Genomic DNA, 22,927 nt, shown 5'->3' with positions numbered 1-22,927 from the left:
ATGAACAATGACCTTGTGGAAAAGTACCACATGAGAGCTCATCAAGAGAAGTATGAATGGTCAAGTCCCTCATGGCTTGAAAAATTATAATACTCCAAAAAGTCAAAGAAATTTAAAATTTTCAAAACCAACCATTTAACAACATTGTTCTCAGAAAAGTCATTGTTTCAAAAACATTATTCGAAATTAGAGTTTTCCCAAGGCCAAGTTACATAATACTGGAAGTTGTTCATGATCACGCCATCGCTTTCCCATGATCCACTAAAGTACCATAAACCATAAACTAAAACTGTAAGCCAAAGCTTAGTAAGTTTCCCAAAAGTAACAACACACCGCATAACCAACAAGCATACACATATGAGCAGTCAAGCTGATTGAATCACCTCGCAGGGCCTACAGCCGATCTAGCACGCTCTACGAGCCTTCAGTATGATCGGACCGCCTTGCAGGGCCTATAGCCTATCCAAACTACTCTAGGGGCTGCTAGCCTGACTGGACAGCCTCGCAAGGCCTATAGCCTATCTAGTAAATTTTCATGTCCGAGTTGACTGAGTTGAGTCAAGATAAGTTGGAATCGGACAAAGTGAAATCTAACGACGTGACCAAGGACTGGTCATGACGTGAGGATAGATAGTTGACATTTTGGGCTTTTGGTTGGGCCTTTATGGATGGACCTGTATTGGGCCTTAGGTGTCTTTTGGATTTCGGTCGATTATTATGCTTTTAGAGACATTGAGTTTGGGCCTTGGTCTTTGGGCTAATTAAGGGGAAGGGTAAAATATTCTTTTACCCTAGGAGTCGGGATTAGTGAATTAAGTCCCGGTTATGGTTATGACCTGATTATTGATCATGATTGTATTTGATTGGTTAGCATGGAGATTTTCTAGTCTAGTAGCTCGAGCATTTGTTGGATTGTCCGCGGACTGAGGTGAGGTTGCTCACTATACTATAGAACACTAGGATATGTTACGTGCTTGTAGCCTTAGTGACTCATGTTGTATGCGTTAGATTCTTGTCTGCCTGTTTTTTATATATATGTGTGGGGTGAAATAGACTCGGTACAACCTAGTGCTTACAAATGAGTTGAAATAGACTCAGAGGTGTAACATACCCGAGGGTGAAATAGACCCGACATGGCCTTGGGCCGACACATGAGTTGAAATAGACTCGGGGGTGATATAGACCTGACAGAACCTCAAGCTGGCAGATATATATGGTATGCAATATTTTGGGGAACTTACTAAACTTTGTGCTTATGATTTATGTTTAAAATGTTTTTCACGTAATCTCGGTTCGCGACGGAAGGGTTTGACTTGATCGTAGCGCATCCACCCATGTTTCTGCACTCTATGAGTTTGGAAATTGTATTATGATAACTATCTTAGTCTAATATAGTTTTGAATGATTGAAATGATTAAATGATGTTTATGGTTGAACTAAAAATGAAATTTTTACCTTACAATTTTTGGGATGTTACAACAAAATAGCTTGGTCCATGAAGAATAAGTGATCTTAGGGCCCCATTGATAGTTGTTGTTAGGGAAAGTACTATCAGGGAAAGTTTATTGACTGAGAAATAAATCATGTTGTGTAATTGTACATTTGATTGACTGTGCTGAATAATGAAAAAAACATTTATATTGTAATGGATAGTTATAAAAACGTATAATATGTCGTACAAAATCAAAATTAAACAATAATTACAGAAAATTAAAAGTTACACAAAATGTATATTAGAATCAGAATTTCTAATTGTAACTTTATATATGAAATGGTGCTCCTAAATCCCATGCTCGAAAATTAGAAGATAGAAAATAAGATGAAACATATGAAGGTTCACATCTGGTACTCTCCAATCCAAAGATAGAAAAAAAAAAAAAAAAGATGCGATGTTTACCTATGGGGCGGTGCTGGTGGCTGCACTGACGCTCCGACGTAGGGAGGCTGGCCGGTGACGAAGTATAGAGCTTGGTGAGGAGGCGATGATGTCTAATGACGAGTGCCAAAAAGAAGAAAGAAAGAGGCGAGTTTTGGGGCATACTTGTCTTTCCAACCCATTCAGCCAGATAAATTTGGTTTTCAGCTTTCTGGGAAACACATATCTTACCGACAAATACCATTTTTTGAGCAAATGAAACAGTCTTTCTGGACCATTCAGCCAGAAAGATCTATTTGGACCTAGAAAAATGTCTATCAAACCGGGCCTTACTACCATCAAGGTTTTAGATCTTCGTATAAATATTGGTAACATAATATGTAGGATGCAATGTCGTGACCTTGCCATCACTATCCTTCTTCTCAAACAGTATGGAGAGAATTGGTGGAAATCAAATTTTAATTTACAGGGACGAACACAACAGTCGTAGCTTCGATTTGAGACGCGGCGATGGGCTTGGATTGGAAGAATTTTTAGGGTTATTGTGGCATTGATACCATAGAAAAATGGTATATCAATCATGTGTTATTATTAAATAATGATCCCAATATATTGGGAAGATACAAAGCTCATAACCAATCACGGAAGATAAATTAGGAAAGGATATTAACAAATATATCTATATTTATATCAATATACAAATATTTTAATATCATAATACCCATAACCCGACTTAACCAATGACCCATGTCAAGATTACCCAGCTTTATCTCTAACAAGGTTCTCCTCATAAATCGCTTTTGTTAGAAATGGCTAGGTTAGATGATGCATGACAAAAAAAAATTGTGAAACAAGATAACTTAGAAAATACTCGTGAAATCTAGAGATGCGATACGGTTCTTGTAAATTAATTTAGAACGAACCCTATGAAAGAATAAAAAGAGAAATAAAGACTCTTTATAGTGAACAAATTAATATAATAGACACCAATTATTCATGATAACACTTCTGTCGTACATTCTTTGTGTTTGCGGATGTAAAAAAAATATATCAAGGGTTGCACAATATTTTTAAGGGTTGCATTATTAAAAAAAAAAAAAAACTCATTTTTCGACCGCAATTCCGTCACAATCTGTCACTAAAAAGGTTGTCATAAATCCCTCACTAAAAGGGTTACACAAACATATTTACATTAAACTTACACTTATAAGGATTTTGTGACAAATTTCAAGCGGATACGTGACAGATTTCCGACGGATTTGTGATGGATTGTGACAGATTTGTGACGGACTAACTTTTGCACTTGACTGTCAAATTTGAGGGGTAGCTCGTGACATCAAGTAGGTCCTTAGCCCGATATTCAAAGGATGCGAAGGAAGTATAATTTGAATATTATTTTGGTTAGAACTGCAGATTTAATAGATTAATAAAGCTGATGGTTTTTCATATATTCCAAAAATGAAGGAACATCAAAATGTCGATACTCTCTACACCAAGAGTCTGATGGTGTTTCTAGAAGCAAATGATGTATAGATTTTTAGTCTGAATAACAAAATGAATTTGTTTAGCCTTTTTAAGTGCCACTTAACATATAGACTAACAAAATTTGTTAATCAATATTTTGGGATTCTCTCTTGGATATATCTAACTGAAGCACTCTTGTCGAGACTCTCACACATGACAAATAGGTCAAATCTTATTTCTGGTTGAATGACAGATAAAAACTCAAATTCATTTATAGAAGTATATAAGACACAGGTTCTTGGAAGTACCAGAAAACAAATCTCATAAAGTTCAATTCTTCTTCTTGGTTAAATCCATCCATTTTTTTCAACTTTGGTATAATCTCAATTGACTTACGAAAACTCTTCACAAAAGATGTAAGAAAAAAGCTGCAAAACAGAAAATATCTCATTTACTTGAAATTTTTGGCGTAATTCAGGAATTAGGCCTCAGGGGCATTTTGGATATTTTTATGGAAACTTTCCTTTTAAGCATTATTTGTGTTAGTTTAGGATACCATCTGTTATAGTATAAATCAGGGTATTGTTTTATGTTTATTTAATCAAGTAGTCAGCAATAAAAGTATATTTTCCAGCAAGTATTTCACAGCTAGCGTTTTTTTCAATCTTCCCCTGTTTTGCCATGTTCTCTTCTTCCTTCCTTCCTTCCTTTTCTGTTCAGTTTTCTTTTCTTAGGCAAAAAGGTTGCGTCAGGTATCATCAGGTAGATCTCTAACAAAAATCGCGTGGCTTATCATAATGAATGTAACTCAAAGCAAAATGTCAAGCAGTTATCAACCACTGTTTCTCACCTCCCTCTCTACAGTCTCATAGATTTGCAACCATTTCAAAACCGGTGGTTATCTCAATAAAAATTCTCATTCACTAGAATGCAAATTGAATGGACTTTTGTGGTTTGCAACTATCATTTCTGCATGCATGATGGTAAAATTAATGCTCATAACATGCATATCACATCCTAGAAATTGTTTACATAGACATGTTTGCAAGGGATTCTTGATATATTTAAAAATCACATTACAAGAAAATAAAATATCAAACAAGCCGAGTACATATATAAAATATAACCGGACTAAAATCCGTTTTATTTTTACTGAACCAAGAACATGACACACCATATATAGCATTGATCAATAAGTTTGAGGATTTGCATGGATAAAACCCTCAATCGCGTTGAAAGTTTTTTTGAATCCTTCTTTTACCATATTGAGAGCTTCCTCCGGAAGCTGAGTTTCACCTTTACAATTATACACAACGGTAGGCTTGTATACACATCCTCCATCAGGTGAAGGTATAAACTTCACATGATGAGTCATCGAATCTAGTTGTCCCATCAAGATGTCTCCTTCAAAGATTGTGTATATAATACTAAAGTTGTTGCTATCTACAACGTCAAGTTTCAACTTTCCATTTGTAAATGGGACGCCTGTGTTATCCCACAGTAAATTGGATAAAGATAAACAAAATACACGTCAAACATTAAAATAATTTCAAAGAGTACATAAAAATCTATTTAGATCTTACTAACCATCGCCAAAAGAGATGTCCCTGATAGTTCCAGCGCCTCCATCACCTTCGATGTCCACTAGGGTTTTGTATGTTTCTGGATTGACCTTTGGTGCAATGTTGTTAAAGTTAGGCATTGAAAAATTTGGAAGCTGGGAGGGAAGAAGCAATCTCGAACTCAGAAGTTATAACTGCCATGATATTAAATCACTCTTTAAATTGTTTTGAATTTTGCTTCTTTGAAATGTGGTATTTATAGAACTATGGGTTGCACATGGATGAATAATGGCTAATTATTTTAATTAATCGAAAGACAAACATGGGGTGGTTGCATTTTGCAAATCAGCATTTGTTTGGACATTCATGGTGGTGCATTATTTTAATTTATCAAATGACAAATATGAATTAGTTGCATTTTTGGAGTCGGCATCTATTTGGACATTTCGAGGTTCCATGGTGTACGATTTTCCACATACATATTACCTAAGGCGTTGTTACCATTTCTTATATTAAAAGTTGTATGATATTCAATCAAGTATATAAATTGATAAAATTAATTGATAGATGATATGTGAGAAAAAACAAAATTTATAATATTGAACATGGGATATTGATCACCATCATTTTTATTTGGTGTTCAACTTTGAGTATGTCTTATTCTCAACATATAACTTCATTAATAAGTATAATGTCATTACTTCATTAATAAGTATAATGGCATAAAAAGTAACTAAACAACTTTATAAAGTCCCACTCTTAGTTACTTTAGGAAAATATGAAAAGTATGCTGATCCATAAAATTTCAGATTACACTTTATAGTAGTTAATGGAGCGCACATGGTTAACCGGTACACTAATAGTGACTATAAAAAGTAATAATGGGCATCTCAAAAGTTATCGTTGATTAATGGAGCATGTGTGATTAATCGACACATTAAAATGAGATGATAAATGACATCAAGAGTGCCAAGTTAATTTGTATGGTTATTCACATCTCGTTTATGATCGTCAGTATCCTGATCACAAATAGAATAGCATAATATGATATTAAACATGCCATTGATATATTTAATGAATCTCAAAAGATCTAGGAAGTTCATAGTTCGAAATTTGTGAATTGCTTTTACCTACCTTCATAAATTTTCAATAAGATTACAACATCACTCTTCTTAGTTGTGAATTGTTATTTTGGATCCTAGCCTTAATAATTTATTATGGGTTAAATATTGAGGATAATTTTCATCTAACTAAAACTATTATTCTTTTTCTCTATAGATGTCTACTCCTATTGATGCTTTTGCACCATCATCTTCTACCCACATCTCGGGTTTCTCCCTACTCTCCATCGTTTGCAAAGTTACTTTTGATAGCTCCAAATATAATGATTGAATGCGTAAAATCATAATGGCTCTTCACTTCGAGGGCAAATAATATGTCCTTGAAGAGAAACTCGTTGAAATCAATGAACCTGCTGCTACTCCTGAATAACTAGCCTCCTACATAAAACACTACGATGATGGAACAAAATTTACTTGCATCATGGTCGCCATAATGACTCCTCAATTGCAGAGGTTCTATGAAACATCCCAAAAATACAGTCCAAAAGTTTCATTTTAAGTCATTAAGAAAACCATAATATTAAACATCATATAAAACCATAAGTAGTGTATCTTGAAATATTATACACATTTGTCAATTATATCAGAGTAAAAACATCCCAGGCTATAACAAATGGTGTGTGCACTGCAATTATCCTGAGCTCCTCTTTTGAACACTAAAGTACCTGAAAGCAAAACTGAAAACTGTAAGCACGAAGCTTAGTGAGTCTCCCCAAACTACCACATACCATACACATAACATGCAACTAGGAGATACGACCCCGACCACTCTCAAGGAGATTCGGGCCCCACCTACACTCTGCTTTCTAGGAGATTCGGGCCCCATCCACACTTCACTGTATAGGAGATTCGGGCCCCGCCCACACTCCGCTGTCTAGCAGATTCGGGCCCCACCCACACTTTGATGTCTAGGAGATTCAGGCCCCGCCCACACTCCATTTTCTAACATTCATACAAGTATCACACAGACGACAAGCATATCTACTCCTATCAAATAGTCACATATCTATACTCAAATAATACTACGAGATTCGGGCCCTGCCTACACTCGGGTACTATGAGATTCGGACCCCCCCCCCCCACATTCGAATAATAATGAGATACGGGCCCACCCACACTAATATACCTAAATAACACATATAAGTATCATACAAACAACAAGTATAGCAATCCAACAATCTAACTGATATCTATACTCTGACAATAAGGAGATACGAGCCCCGCCCATACTCAGTGTAACACCCCGTTTAGAAAGTGTTCGGTTGTGACTTTGGAGGCCAGTGGTATAAGCATAATCTGTCGATTTGGCATTTTATGGGTCTCGAGTCTTATCCGGAAGGTTGTAGGGCTCGGGTGTGGAGCTGGGAGCATAGGGTTTCTCACCTCCTTTTCGTGGATATAAAGTTCGTCGAAAACGGACTTAGAATGAAGAAGTAACACAACCTTGAAGGTATTGGCAATATTGGTCCCTAATGAAGAAAAATGGCAATACGGTCCCATGCATGCAAGGGATACATGCACATGTTTGGCTGGGAATGCCCAACATATAAAGTGAAAAAGGACGCAGGTGGTTTGTGAGTACGTCGGGCATACATAGAGGTACGCGGGTCATATTCCATTCCGACTAGAACCTTAAATTTTAGTGTATGCCACTATATAAGGAACAATATGCCTCAAGACTAGCCTCCATTTCTAAGCTAAAAGAGCTACTACGAAACCCTAATCCATACTTGGGTGTTCTTGGAGCTTGGAAGGACTTGGAGGAGCATTTTGGTGTTTTGGATCCATTCTCCAAGGAAGAGAAGAGCAAAGCAAGGTGGTGATTCTAAGGAGCAGTAGTAGATCTGGGGTTTTTTCCTCATTCCAGACCTTTTCAAGGTATAAAGTTATGAGCTTGATGATTAATCTCTTAAATCTCTCTTAGGATGAGTTTATGGACTCTTTTGGTCCCAAGAATGGATCTTCATGACTCAAACTCGTTTCTAGGTCCAGGGTTGCCACCTTTAGTGATATATGAGTCCTTTAAGTAGTAAACTTTCAATCTTTAAGGACCACCTGTGACCATGTATAAGATCTAGCCATTTCCATGGAAGTTGATGGCTATATTGCAAGTTTGGGTTCATTTGGTGGATTGCCAGCCACCAAGTAATCGACTTTATGGATTAGGACGTTGAAAAGGCCTTGGATATGTGATTGTAGCTTCTGGAAAGGAATATTAAGTGATTAAAGGAAAAAGGGCTTAACAGGAGAGTGCGATGGTCGTACAAACTTATATGCACATCGTACAAGTCAAATAGCATGTACGCCCTGCGTACAAATGAGTAAGCCTCGTATACTCGGTCAGAGTGGGCTTGTGTTATTAGGACTCGGTTTGGGCCGGTGTTTGGACTTATCAGCTACTGGGCCTGAATGGGCCATCGAAGGTCAGATAATTTGGGACAAGAATATGTTGGGTTTAGGGTAAGGCCCATTAGAAGGAGTGGGCCCAATTTAGCAAATTATGCCATTAGCGGCCTTTATGGATTTTAGAGTTTTAGGCTTGATTGGTTTTGGACATGGGACTTAGTTATGTAGCTTGTTGGGCCAGGGGTAAAATGGTTATTTAACCCTAAATTATGGATTATGCTTTAGAACTAAGTTGCTAATTGGATATCAAGTTAGTAATTGCTAGTTTGGGAAACCGTCAGGGCAGCAGCTAGGAAGTTCAGGCAACGAGCTTTAGCATTCAAGGTGAGTCTCTTCACTGTTTGTATGGGTCGAAGGTACTAATGACGGCCTAGTTAGCTTATGTACTATAGGAAGACTCGGTGGTTAACCCTAGGCAGTATGTATAAAAGACCAGGAGGTGACTCCTGGCACACTGTATGCACATTAGCTAAGTAGAGTAGTATGTATGCTAGTTGTCTTTGTGATACTTTCATGGAAGACCAAGGGGTGGATCTTGGAACTTGTCTGTAAGACCCAATGGGTGGCCCCCGACTTGGCAAGAAAGACCATGTGGCGGCCCGTGGCATAGTGGCAAGACTATGTTTTGGCATATAGCATTTTATTTGTTTATGATATATGTATGGCTCTTTGTATGTATGACATGTATGGATCATTTGATATGTATGGTATGTGGTATGTGGGGAACTCACTAAGCTTCATGCTTACGACTTTCAATTTCAGGTACTTATGTTTTCAAATGAAGGAGCTAGGGGTGATCGCAGCACATTAAACTATATTTCCCGCACTATATGATCTTTGGGATTAATACTCTGATTATTGTTTTATATAGAATGCTTTTCAATGTTTGAGCAAAGTTACTAAGTTGTTTCAATTTAATTTAAACTGAAATTTTTTGCCATGATTTTTGGGATGTTACAAGTTGGTAGCAGAGCCTTGGTTTGAGGGATTCGGGAACACTCTCAGGTGTGTCTGGACTCAAACTAAGGACTTGGTATGAAAATTTTCAAAAGAAGAATCATTTATTAAAAAGGAGTTTGAAAAGAATTTAAAAAGAGAAGGGAACTTTGAAAAGAACAAGGTGTGCGACGCGTGCACTCAGCCGATGCTCAAGTAAGTTTTCCCCAAGATACTCATACATGTTATGTTATGATATGATATGATTATGAGAATTGCATGCTAGATTAAGGATTAGGATCTAGGAAGGATGCCTTATATGCCTACTATATGTGTATGAGAACTGCATGCTAGAATAGGGCTAAGGATCTAGGAAGATGCTTTATATGCCTGCTGTATATTCTTGATGAGTTTCATGATAGTACTGATTAGTCACTGATAGGATAGCCTATTTAAGTTATGCCTGATTGTATGAGCCTTAGAATCCCATGTCAGTATTGATTCCTGATAAGAGGATAGAATGGTTTGATTGGAGTGTGTTGGTTAGATTTCCCATTTGTCTGAATGTTGCTTGCTTTGTGCTTTGTGGGAATTCAAGTGTCGGAATTCATTACTAGATGAATACATTAAGTCACATGTGACCAGGGTTGAATAATCTCAGAGTGTTGGATTTGACCCTATTGCACAACTCTCGTCTGAGTCAAACCGTTGTAGGGATGAGTCCTTTACTCGAAGGATAATCTGAGCCTCGCCACATACGATGGTGTTCATCTAGTGGTTAATTGGCATCATGAAGAGTCTTTCAGCGTATGAGGACTGGGTGCGTATAGGAACCTAGGAAATCCTAAGATATGTTTCAGTGGGTTAGTAGTGAAGTTTAGTGAGACTTAGGTGCATTAGTTTGAGGGAGTGACTTGGAGGACTCAGGAGGTTTGCTGAGAAAAGTATGGATATCTGTGGAAGGTAGTATTAGGTCCGTACTACTGAAAGCATAGGATCCATACTCGAATAGGTGAGAGTATAGGAGAATATGAGAAGCTTCTAGGAGGAGTTTGTGACTCGGTTAGGGACATAGGATGTTCCAGTTGTTGCAGCTTAGCCATTGGCAAGTGATCATGCCAGGGTGTCAGACCCTGAAAGATATGATTTCCAAGAGTTTGTAGATGCGAGATCGATTTGGAGCACCCTGGGAAGAGAGGGTTGTGCCAAGTACGTATAGTAGAGGGTGCCGGGAAGAGATCCATGACTTCTGATCCTCGGGTGAAAGGCCAGCAAGGCTGGAGTCAGTGCAGCACGTACGGGAAAGTGCACAAGGGTGTTTGTTGCTCCAAGGGTTTAGGCTGCTATAGGGTAGCGGGGTTGGTCATGTCAGCAAAAGGTGATTAGGATTCCTCCAGATATTGCGGGTATGTCATCTTCTACTGCTACTAGATGAATGTTGAGAATACGTGTCGCTTAGGAATTATGAGTGAGTTTGGATAAGTCAGATCACGGGTTAGTTTTCTGCTAGGGTCTAGGTTATCAAGGATCATATATGCCATCCTGCATGCCGAAATGTCCTTGATGAACCCACAGAGGGACACATCTTGTGGAGTAGGTTCCACATGTATCGTTATCATTTCTGATCTTTTTCGGGATATGTGTAGGAGTATTACTTAGAGCATATTCGGTCAGGGTTAGAGTGATAGTTCTTTAGTGAAGTCAGCATTCAGTGGTTCTATCATGGTTTAGGTATGGTCGACAATTGTCTATGGATGAACTTTGGGGTTCAAGGCACCACCGTTTCTAGGGAAGGACGATAGCATGAAGATAGTGGAGGCGGTTGCGAGTGTTAGACGCATGGGTGTTCAGTCATTGGATGGGAGATGGATTGAAGTGTCAGACAGAACCAGATTTCAAGAGTACAGTGTCATCTTGGGTTATTCAAGACTGAGGAGTAGAACGAGGAGCACCTGAGGGAGATGCTTGAGACTCTGAGAGGGGAGAGACTTTTTGCAAAGCTCTCCGAATGTGAGTTCTGGTTGCACGAGGTGCAATTTCTTGGGCACTTTGTCAACCAGAAGGGTATTCTGGTGGATCAGGCCAAGATAGAGACCACGATGCAGTGGGAAATTCCGAGGTCTCCAACTGAGATTCGGAATTTCTTGGGTCTAGCGGGTTATTACCGGAGAGTTATACGGGACTTCTCCGAGATTGCGGTTCCTTTAACCCGACTGACCACGAAGTCGGTTGCCTTTCTTTGGGGGCCTAAGCAGCAAAGAGCCTTCGAGACTCTCAAAAAGCAGTTGTGCGAGGCACCGATTCTCACCCTGCCAGACGGTGTAGATGATTTCGTGGTTTACCGTGATGCTTCGATCATGGGCATGGGTGCGGTACTGATGCAGCAGGGTCACATGATAGCAGGCCTTAGGGAATCAGGTTGGGGAGTCCAGTCAGGACATGAGTTATGTTGAGTGTTAGGTCAAGCGCATGTTCGACCCAGTATGGAAAGTGTCGTAAGAATGTTGGATTTCCGTAGCATTCACTAGCAGACAGATAGTATGAGAGGGTGTTGTAAGTCTGCGGTGTAGCCGTAACATTCACAAGGTTGACAAATAGTGTTAGAGTGTTGTAAGTCTGCGGGTGTAGCCATAGGACTCACAAGGTCTGTAGATAGTGTTAGGGTGTTGTAAGACTGTAGGCGTAGCCGTAGCATTCACCAGTAATTAGGTGGCATAGGGAATGCGGAAGGAGTGTGGGGTGGCCCACAACACTAGTCGGCAGACAATATAGAAGTGTTGTCAGACAGCGGGGTGGACCGTAGCGTTCACTAGTTAGTGGCCAGTGTGGAAGTGTTGTAAGACTATGGGGTGGCCCGTAGCATTCACTAATTGGCAGATAGAGTAGAAACGTTGTAAGACTGTGGGGTAGCCCGTAGCATTCGTCAGTTAGCCATTAGTATATTAGTACAGTAAGACTGCGGGGTGGCCTGTAGCATCCGTCAGTTAGCCATTAGTATATTAGTAGAGTAAGACTGCGGTGTGGCCCATATCATTCATCAGTTAGCCATTAGCATATTGGCATAGTAAGATTGCAGGGTGGCCCATGGCACTCATTAGTTAGCCATTAGTATATTGGTATAGTAAGACTGCGGGGTGGCCCGTAGCATTCGCCGGTCTTTAGTCGGCAGTGAGAATGTATCAGATGCGTGACTCGCTTGTGGGATTCTTTAGATAGTTCACACCAGGGCAGGTCAGACCGCACGGATGTAAGTAGGCCACAATATGATTAGATTCGGAAGACGCTTGGTCGTTGGAGACTACGAGTAATGTAAGACTACAGCAGTTTTGGTAGCATTCACCTTTTGTAGTAGATTCGCTGGCAATGAGTAGTCAGATAGTATGATTGGGCGGATCAGCAGGAATGTTGGAGCCGTGAGTGACAGTGTGGATCGAGTGGTTTCGATAGCTAGAGTTTCTTTGGAAGACGCTGGAAGCGACTGAGAGAGTGTGCTTGGGTTCAGTAACCGGTGGGAGTCCGGTATTCCAAGTAATGATAGATCAGATGGGACCAAGGTAGTCTCGGTTTATCCGAAAAGTGGTAAAGAGACTGCAGGGTTTTCGGATAGAAGGGAGTAATGGGAGGAATCTTGTGTGAGGATTATCTCACCGGACGAAGGTACTAAGTCACTTACAGACGGATTGAATAATCTCAGAGTAATGGGTTTGACCCTATTGCACAACTTTCGTATGAGTCTAACTATTTTAGGGATGAATCTGCTACTCAATGGATTATATGATCCTTCTGTCAAGTATTAGTATGCTACAACTAGTTATGGACAAGGAATTCATTTTGGTGTTGGCACGGTAGTTACTGAGCATAGGCGGACCGTCTGGGAGACATACCATTATGGAATTAAAATCTTGATAGATTAGAAGTAGTTCTCGTCATGACAGTAAGGAATGTTTCTCGTTAGTTTGGAAGGTCTTAGTAGTCGGTTTCAGCTACCTTGGGAAAGCTGCAGAACGTATGGGCGATGGTGGTATCATCAGGATCACGTGTGTTGCTCCCGGGGAATTCATCAGATCATTCAGGATAGGAAGGAGTTAAGCCGCATGCTTAGTGTGTGATATATTTCTGAGATGGAGGATTGTAGAGGGCTTCGAGGACGAAGTCTAATTTAAGTGGGGGAGATTTGTAACACCCGGTTTAGAAATTCTTCGGTTGTGACTTCGGAGGCCAAGAGTATAAGCATAATATGTCGATACAACCTTTTATGAGTCTTGGGTCTTATTCGGAAGGTTGTAGGGCTCGGGTGTGGAGCTGGGAGTGTAGGGTTTCTCACCACTTTTTTGTGGATATAAAGTTTGTCGGAAACATACTTAGAATGAAGAAGTTACACCACCTTGAAGTTATTGGCATTATTGGTCCCTAATGAAGAGAAATGGCAATAAGGTCCCATGCATGCACGTGTATGGCTGGGAAAGCTCAGCATATAAAGTGAAAATGGACGTGGGTGGTTTGTGAGTACGCGGGGGGTTTATGTAGAATATTTTTCAATGTTTGAGCAAAGTTACTAAGTGGTTTCAATTAAATTTAAAATGAAATTTTTGGCCATGAGTTTTGGGATGTTACACTCTGCTACTAACGTATCACATATACAGGCTGGCCTTGGTGCCTTAGACCAGTTCCCGCTGAAGGAATACTCAACTCGCACTGCTGATGTTTCGCGAATAAATCTCGAGCTGCTGGCTGACATATCCCCAAGCTGTCAACATCAAACAAAACCCAAATAACCATTTGGGCTTCCTATGCATAACTCTAAAATCCCCACTTGGAGAATAAGGACCATTTTACCCCTAACCTAGTTTGGTCCAAGATTAAGGCCCACACTTATAATCTTAAGGCCCAAAAGTCAAATAATCAGCCAAGGCCCAACTGTGGCCTAATTTTCCAAATTGGGACAAGACCTCTACGTGGTATTAACTTAAGGCCCAACCATTTATTCTGGCCCAAACATCTGGCAGTCCACTAGTCCAATATATCATCATCATTAAGGCCTATTTATGCCCCGTCTATGGCCTAATTTTCCAAATTGGGCCCAAGCCTGCCCAATGGGCCGTATCCTAAAGCCCAATTCCGAAATTTTAGTTTATGTACTTGTTCTTGGATGGCCCATCAATACTCCAAACATCTAGGCCCAACAAAAAAAGGCCTAAATCAAACTCAACCCAATCAGGGTTTTCACATGAAATGACGATTAGGGTTAAGTATTCTCACTTAACCCATTAAGTCCATTACTCTACTACGGCAACATACAATGGAAACGGCATAAGTCATAACTTCAGTCCAGTGGTCCAAATGCGGGTCCCGCCAATCCAAAATTAGGGCTTCCTAAACCCTAATTAGGGTTTTCAAGCCAATCACAAGCCCACTAAGCTCAAGATTAAGCTATTGGGCCAATTAGGATTTCACTATATCAAGCACCACCCACTGCCACCTCGGGTAGTGGTGGTCGACGGCGGCTCACGACGGCAGCTACCACCTCACGGTGGTTGTGGCTTTTTTTTGACTTCTTTCCGACCAAATTACCAAATCAACGACCCATCATAAAGGAAACGCGCACACACACTCCAAACGACACATACAACTACCTATGCTGTGGCAGGCAGCCATGGGTGGCAGAAAACGATGGCAGCCACCACCATGAGGTGGTGGCGGTAGGTTTCTAGCAAAAAAAATACACATGCCCACATATTCGTCTCGTAGCAGCAACTCAAAAACATATACGACACAAGAACAAGGATCCCAACCACTGACTAGGAGATTGTTGTCATCAAAACAAGCAGAAATGGCAGATCTTGGCCACCGACGACCACAGTCATTATATTCGACGTCATCCACAAAAAATAACGAGAGGGAGAGAGTGAGAGAGAGAGAGAGAGAAAGGAAATGTGGGTTGGGGTTTACCTTACCGATGGCTTTCCATTCGCTCTCAACCTACACATGACGAACCAACTTCAACTTCGATTCTGGTGGCTCTTCCAACCGCCCATGACGTCTCCGGCCGACATCAATGTTGTGGTGGCGTTGTAATGGCGAGATAGCCGCTTGGCGGCCTCATCTAATCGGAAAAACGAACGAGAAGGAGAGGTGGCAGATGAAAGGTTCACATGAGGTGGTGGCAGCTACAGGAAAATAGTAGGGTTGGGGTTTCAATATTCCAACGAGAGGGAAAGAAAAAGATATGTCGTTAAACCCGTGTTTCATTTCAACTTGTCCATATTTCCGAAATCAGCCCTTCCTCACACAATCTTTTCAGCTTTAATCCAACATTTACCCTTTAGCTCCTGATTCCATAAATTCATTTCATTTTAGGTCCAAAACTAACCATTCAGCCCCTTAGCCTCCCAAATCACTTCAATTTAAGTCTCAATAATTTACCAAGCAGTCCTTGCCTTCATAAATATTTACAAACCACTCTGAAACTTATACTTTTAACCCACAAGTTCCAAAATTGTTTCAATTAACTCCTCGAGACCAACACCTTGCTATATTATTATTGATTTTTAGGGATACTATTCATTCATTAATTTGTTTATTTATTTATTTAATAAACGGGATGTTACAACTCTCCCCCACTTGGCATCCCTCAACAAACTAGCTGCTTCACACAAGAATTCTCTTATCACAACTTCTGCCTGAACATCCTACTATCTCTTATCCACTGTCGAATGAGTCGAGACCTCCCATGTCCCAACTTATCTGCCAACTAACTGGAATACTGGATTCCCACCTAGTCGTTGAAGTAATGAATGCGCCCTTAGTTGCTTCCCACGACTTCCGTAGAAAAGTTCAGCTACCGAAACTACCCTATCCACATTGTCACTCTCGGCCCTATAAATCCGGGGATCTTCGATCCCATGCCTTGACCCAACGGTCTATACCATGTCCCAACTGCATAGCTATAATCATACGGGCCTCACCCTCGGGTCCCACCAGAACTAAATCATTGTCGCATAACATCCTAGGACTCTAGCACTGCCAAGCATATTTGAGTGCTGGCCTCCCTTTCAGTCTGATTCAACCAGCTAATGGTGAGCATATCTGGATGCTCGACCTAACCCTTTCAGTCTAAATCGACCGAGCGTTGCTGAGCATATATGGGTGCTTAACCTACCCTTTCCTGATTCTATTCACGTTGTGGCCTTCCCACGATCTTAAGAATTGACCCACCTGGGCCTAACTCATCTGAATAAGCTTGTGAATGATACGACTACAACCGCAGACTTACAACACTTTCTAAACTATCTAGCAACCTTGTGAATGCTACGACTACACCTGTAGACTTACAATACTTCTAACACTATCTGATCACATGAAGAATGCTACAGTTGTCCCACAACCTTATAACACTTCCCACACTGTCTGGCTGCTAATGAATGCTACAACTATCCCGCAGTCTTACATCACTTTCCATACTAACTCAACCGCTAACCACAGTCTTACCGCTGATTACCCTAGTGAACACATCTAAAGTCGAGCATACATCTGACCTTGCATCCCAAACTGAACTCATGTCCTCATTGAAATCCCCAACCTGATTTTCTACGGCCTGCTCTCAAGCCTTCAGAGAATGCGAACTCATTATTGGCAAGTTTTTCGAACTTCCAACTCACACTCTCCTCATTCCATACAACAACTTGGCTGTCTTCCTCCCTGACGGGGATGCAAACTCATTCTAGTCTCACGCACACTTCTGTTCCTGAACGTCTGGCTGATTCTCCCCTACTTGGGTTCAACTAATATCTTACATCACAAAAAAACTGGAAAGGATTCCCAATCCTTCTTACCATCCAATGATCTATCTTTTGGAAACCAAAACTTACCACTGCTAGTGTTCCAAAATAGCCAATTGTAAATCAACATATCTCCTATATACTGACGGAGCACTCCCCGAGTTCCAGTGGAACCTGTAGCCCTTTCCTCTTGAAATGGTACCACACTCAAATCTCGAAGACCAAAAGTCAGTTGCTCCAAACCATACCTTAGCAACGAGCCATTTCCTTGGCGTTTTCAACAGCCAATCAATAATAGTTACTAGACGATGCTGTATAACCGTCCTACAGAACCCTGACCGTAGACCTTCCACATAATACCCCTGAACCGATCCCATCCACAAACCAAGATAATACTGAATCTCGCCAATAGGGAACAACCTTTTATTAACCAGTAATGATCCACGATATGCAAATGGCATCTTTCATCTCTTGAAGATATATCCCAACCACTAACACTAACTAAAGCACTAAACTGCCTACAACACTAAACTGACTGAAGCACTAACTGCTTGAAGCATGGAGCTGACTGATGCACTGAACTACCTAAAACACTGAACTGGCTGAAGCACTAACCGTCCGAAACACTGAAATGGCTAAAGCACTGAACTGCCTACAAAAATGAACTGACTGAAGCACTAATTGTCTGAAGTACTGAAATGACTGATGCACTGAACTGCCTGAAACACTGAACTGCCTACAACACTGAACCGACTGATGCATTGAACTGCCTGAAACACTGAACTGGCTGCTTCATCTTTCATTCAATCAATACGACCCCACGGGTCGATAATGGCTGTAGTCGTATCTGACTGCTCAAGTCGACATCTCAGACCATGATCCCGTTTCCTCTTTCCCGACTGCCTATCTAAACCACTCTCATGTTCTTAAGTTACCTCGACTACCCTATCGACCATCTGAACAATTGCTGTCTGACCCTGGAACTTAGCGGTCACCCTATCAGCGACACGCCCAAAGATGTCGGGTAACTTCTCGTGTACGGCTCGCGAACCTCCACAGCGGTCTAATCTTGTACTGAACTCTTTCGAAGACAAGGTGTATAACCCACCTCTGATCATCAAGCTACTCGGATCCCGAGCCCGAACCAGATCTCTTACCAACATACGTACTGCTAAATGGCCTATCATGTAACGCCACCATGCTCGAAGCATCCATAACAACAATCTGAATGCTCATCATAACTCGAAGGATCTCACATACTCCAAGTTCCTCGACTTTATCCCAGCCCTTCTTGATTCAAGTACAGATCCTCTGCTTTCAGTTGTACGAGCCCATACTACCTTCCACATCTATCCGTACTTTCCTCTAGAATTTCCTTGACTCCACCAAGTCCCTTCTACTACCATTGTTTCACGCGCTAATCTCTTTTTAGGATTACCTTAGGGAAATCTCCGACCCACTCTCTGCCATCAGCTGCATAAGAAGTCCCTGCTACATTTCCCTAACTAGCTCGTGAATACAGTTACATATTACTCAGACCAAATAATTCTTCGAACGAGAAGTCTTTCCCTACAACAGTTAGGTCTCAAACGAGAGCTGCGCATAGGGCTAAAACTAACTTTCTGAAATTATTTAGTCCTTGTAATATGTAACTTAGCGTATTCATTTACTAGTTAAGTAAAGATAACTAGGACTCCTATGAGCACAAAGCAAGCAACATTCAAGCATTGAGTAACCATAATCAAGCATACTCTACTCTGACTATCATATTATTGACTAATCAGTACTAGCATACTGCTCAAAAGCTCATACAACTGGCATACAAGGCATTATTCCTAGATCCTTATCACTAATCTAGCATGCATTTCTCATAAATGTAAAGCAGGCATACAAGGCATGCTTCCTAGATCCTTAGCCCTAATCTAGCATGCTGATCACATAATCATATCATATCAAAATAATTTGTTTGGGTAATTTGGGAGTACTTACTTGAGCTCGGCTGATTGCATGCACCACAACCTTTTCTCTTTTCAAAGTTCTTTTCTCTTTTAAAAATGCTTCTACTAGTGAATTTTCATGTCCGAGTTGACTGAGTTGAGTCAGGAAAAGTTGGAATCGGACAGAGTGAAATCTAACGATGTGACCAAGGACTGGTCATGACGTGAGGATATATAGTTGACATTTTGGGCTTTTGGTTGGGCCGTTATGGATGGACCTATACTGGGCCTTAGGTGTCTTTTGGATTTGGGTCGATTATTATGCTTTTAGAGACATTGAGTTTGGGCCTTGGTCTTTGGGCCAATTAAGGGGAAGGGTAAAATAGTCTTTTACCCTAGGAGTCGGGATTAGTGAATTAAGTCCCGATTATGGTTATGACCTGATTATTGATCATGATTTTACTTGATTGGTTAGCATGGAGATTTTCCAGTCTAGTAGCTCGAGCATTTTTTGGATTGTCCGCGGACTGAGGTGAGGTTGCTCGCTATACTATAGAACACTAGGATATGTTATGTGCTTGTAGCCTTTGTGACTCATGTTGTATGCGTTATATGCTTCTGTGCCTGTTTTTTATATGGGTGTGGGGTGAAATAGACTCGGTACAACCTAGTGCTTACATATGAGTTGAAATAGACTCAGGGGTGTAACATACCCGAGGGTGAAATAGACCTGGCATGACCTTGGGCCGACACATGAGTTGAAATAGAATCGGGGGTGAAATAGACCTGACAGAACCTCGAGCTGGCAGATATGTATGGTATGCGATATTTTGGGGAACTTACTAAACTTCGTGCTTACGATTTATGTTTAGAATGCTTTTCACGTAATCTCGGTTCGCGACGGAAGGGTTTGACTTGATCGTAACGCATCCACCCATGTGTCTGCACTCTATGAGTTTGGAAATTGTATTATGATAACTATTTTAGTCTAATATAGTTTTGAATGATTGAAATGATTAAATGATGTTTATGGTTGAACTAAAAATGAAATTTTTACCTTACAATTTTTGGGATGTTACAACAAAATAGCTTGGTCCATGAAGAATAAGTGATCTTAGGGCCCCATTGATAGTTGTTGTCAGGGAAAGTACTATCTCGGAAAGTTTACTGACTGGGAAATAAATAATGTTGTTTAATTGTACATCTGATTGACTGTGCTGAATAATGAAAAAAACACTACCCCGACATTTTATATTGTGATGGATGGAATTGATAAATAGTTATAAAAACGTATAATATGCCGTACAAAATCAAAATTTAACAATAATTACACAATTAAAAATTACACAAAATGTATATTAAAATCAGAATTTCTAATTGAAACTTTATATATGAAATGGTGCTCCTAAATCCCATGCTCGAAAATTAGAAGATAGAAAATAAGATGAAACATATGAAGGTTCACATCTGGTGCTCTTCCATCCAAAGATCGATAAAAAACGAGATGAGATGTTTACCTATGGGGCGGTGCTGGGGGCTGCACCGACGCTCTGACGTAGGGAGGCTGGCCGGCGACGAAGTATAGAGCTTGGTGAGGAGGCAATGATGTCTAATGACGAGTGCAGATTTAATATTATTAATAAAGCTGATGGTTTTTCATATATTCCAAAAAAGAAGGAACATCAAAATGTCGATACTCTCAACACCAAGAGTCTGATGGTGTTTCTAGATGCACATGATGTATAGATTTTTAGTCTGAATAACAAAATGAATTTGTTTAGCCTTTTTAAGTGCCACTTAACATATAGACTAACAAAATTTGTTAATCAATATTTTGGGATTCTCTCTTGGATATATCTAACTGAAGCACTCTTGTCGAGACTCTCACACATGACAAATAGGTCAAATCTTATTTCTGGTTGAATGACAGATAAAAGGTCAAAATCAATTATCATTTATAGAAGTATATAAGACACAGGTTCTTGGAAGTACGAGAAAACAAATCTCATAAAGTTCAATTCTTCTTCTTGGTTAAATCCATCCATTTTTTTCAACTTTGGTATAATCTCAATTGACTTACGAAAACTCTTCACAAAAGATGTAAGAAAAAAGCTGCAAAACAGAAAATATCTCATTTACTTGAAATTTTTGGCGTAATTCAGGAATTAGGCCTCAGGGGCATTTTGGAATTTTTTATGGAAACTTTCCTTTTAAGCATTATTTGTGTTAGTTTAGGATACCATCTGTTATAGTATAAATAAGGGTATTGTTTTATGTTTATTTAATCAAGTAGTCAGCAATAAAAGTATATTTTCCAGCAAGTATTTCACAGCTAGCGTTTTTTTCAATCTTCCCCTGTTTTGCCCTGTTCTCTTCTTCCTTCCTTCCTTCCTTTTCTGTTCAGTTTTCTTTTCTTAGGCAAAAAGGTTGCGTCAGGTATCATCAGGTAGATCTCTAACAAAAATCGCGTGGCTTATCATAATGAATGTAACTCAAAGCAAAATGTCAAGCAGTTATCAACCACTGTTTCTCACCTCCCTCTCTACAGTCTCATAGATTTGCAACCATTTCAAAACTGGTGGTTATCTCAATAAAAATTCTCATTCACTAGAATGCAAATTGAATGGACTTTTGTGGTTTGCAACTATCATTTCTGCATGCATGATGGTAAAGTTAATGCTCATAACATGCATATCACATCCTAGAAATTGTTTACACAGACATGTTTGCAAGGGATTCTTGATATATTTAAAAATCACATTACAAGAAAATAAAATATCAAACAAGCCGAGTACATATATAAAATATAACCGGACTAAAATCCGTTTTATTTTTACTGAACCAAGAACATGACACACCATATATAGCATTGATCAATAAGTTTGAGGATTTGCATGGATAAAACCCTCAATCGCGTTGAAAGTTTTTTTGAATCCTTCTTTTACCATATTGAGAGCTTCCTCCGGAAGCTGAGTTTCACCTTTACAATTATACACAACGGTAGTCTTGTATACACATCCTCCATCAGGTGAAGGTATAAACTTCACATGATGAGTCATCGAATCTAGTTGTCCCATCAAGATGTCTCCTTCAAAGATTGTGTATATAATACTGAAGTTGTTGCTATCTACAACGTCAAGTTTCAACTTTCCATTTGTAAATGGGACGCCTGTGTTATCCCACAGTAAATTGGATAAAGATAAACAAAATACAAGTCAAACATTAAAATAATTTCAAAGAGTACATAAAAATCTATTTAGATCTTACTAACCATCGCCAAAAGAGATGTCCCTGATAGTTCCAGCGCCTCCATCACCTTCGATGTCCACTAGGGTTTTGTATGTTTCTGGATTGACCTTTGGTGCAATGTTGTTAAAGTCGCGATAGGCATTGAAAAATTTGGAAGCTGGGAGGGAAGAAGCAATCTCGAACTCAGAAGTTATAACTGCCATGATATTAAATCACTCTTTAAATTGTTTTGAATTTTGCTTCTTTGAAATGTGGTATTTATAGAACTATGGGTTGCAAATCAGCATTTGTTTCGACATTCATGGTGGTGCATTATTTTAATTTATCAAATGACAAATATGAATTAGTTGCATTTTTGGAGTCGGCATCTATTTGGACATTTCGAGGTTCCATGGTGTACGATTTTCTACATACATATTACCTAAGGCGTTGTTACCATTTCTTATATTAAAAGTTGTATGATATTCAATCAAGTATATAAATTGATAAAATTAATTGATTGATGATATGTGAGAAAAAACAAAATTTATAATATTGAACATGGGATATTGATCACAATCATTTTTATTTGGTGTTCAACTTTGAGTATGTCTTATTC

General features: G+C 39.7%; 1 protein-coding gene and 1 pseudogene across 1 annotated transcript; both read right to left on the bottom strand.

Annotated features, from left to right (window-relative positions):
- Positions 1 to 4,379: 4,379 nt before the first annotated feature.
- On the bottom strand, positions 4,380 to 5,118 carry LOC111909919 (root allergen protein-like; annotated as a pseudogene).
- Positions 5,119 to 21,803: 16,685 nt separating this feature from the next.
- LOC111909920 (root allergen protein-like) lies at positions 21,804 to 22,541 on the bottom strand. Its single transcript, XM_023905698.3, has 2 exons — positions 22,352 to 22,541; positions 21,804 to 22,249 (listed from the first exon to the last, which is right to left on the bottom strand). Exons 1-2 carry the CDS (start codon positions 22,530 to 22,532, stop codon positions 21,954 to 21,956), a joined length of 477 nt encoding a protein of 158 aa, XP_023761466.2. The 5' UTR covers positions 22,533 to 22,541; the 3' UTR covers positions 21,804 to 21,953.
- Positions 22,542 to 22,927: the final 386 nt, after the last annotated feature.

Source organism: Lactuca sativa, chromosome 1, assembly GCF_002870075.4.
Source record: "Lactuca sativa cultivar Salinas chromosome 1, Lsat_Salinas_v11, whole genome shotgun sequence".
Classification (NCBI taxonomy): Eukaryota; Viridiplantae; Streptophyta; class Magnoliopsida; order Asterales; family Asteraceae; genus Lactuca; species Lactuca sativa.
Note: the sequence above shows the minus strand (reverse complement) of the source record. Positions and strands in the feature narration are given on the sequence as shown.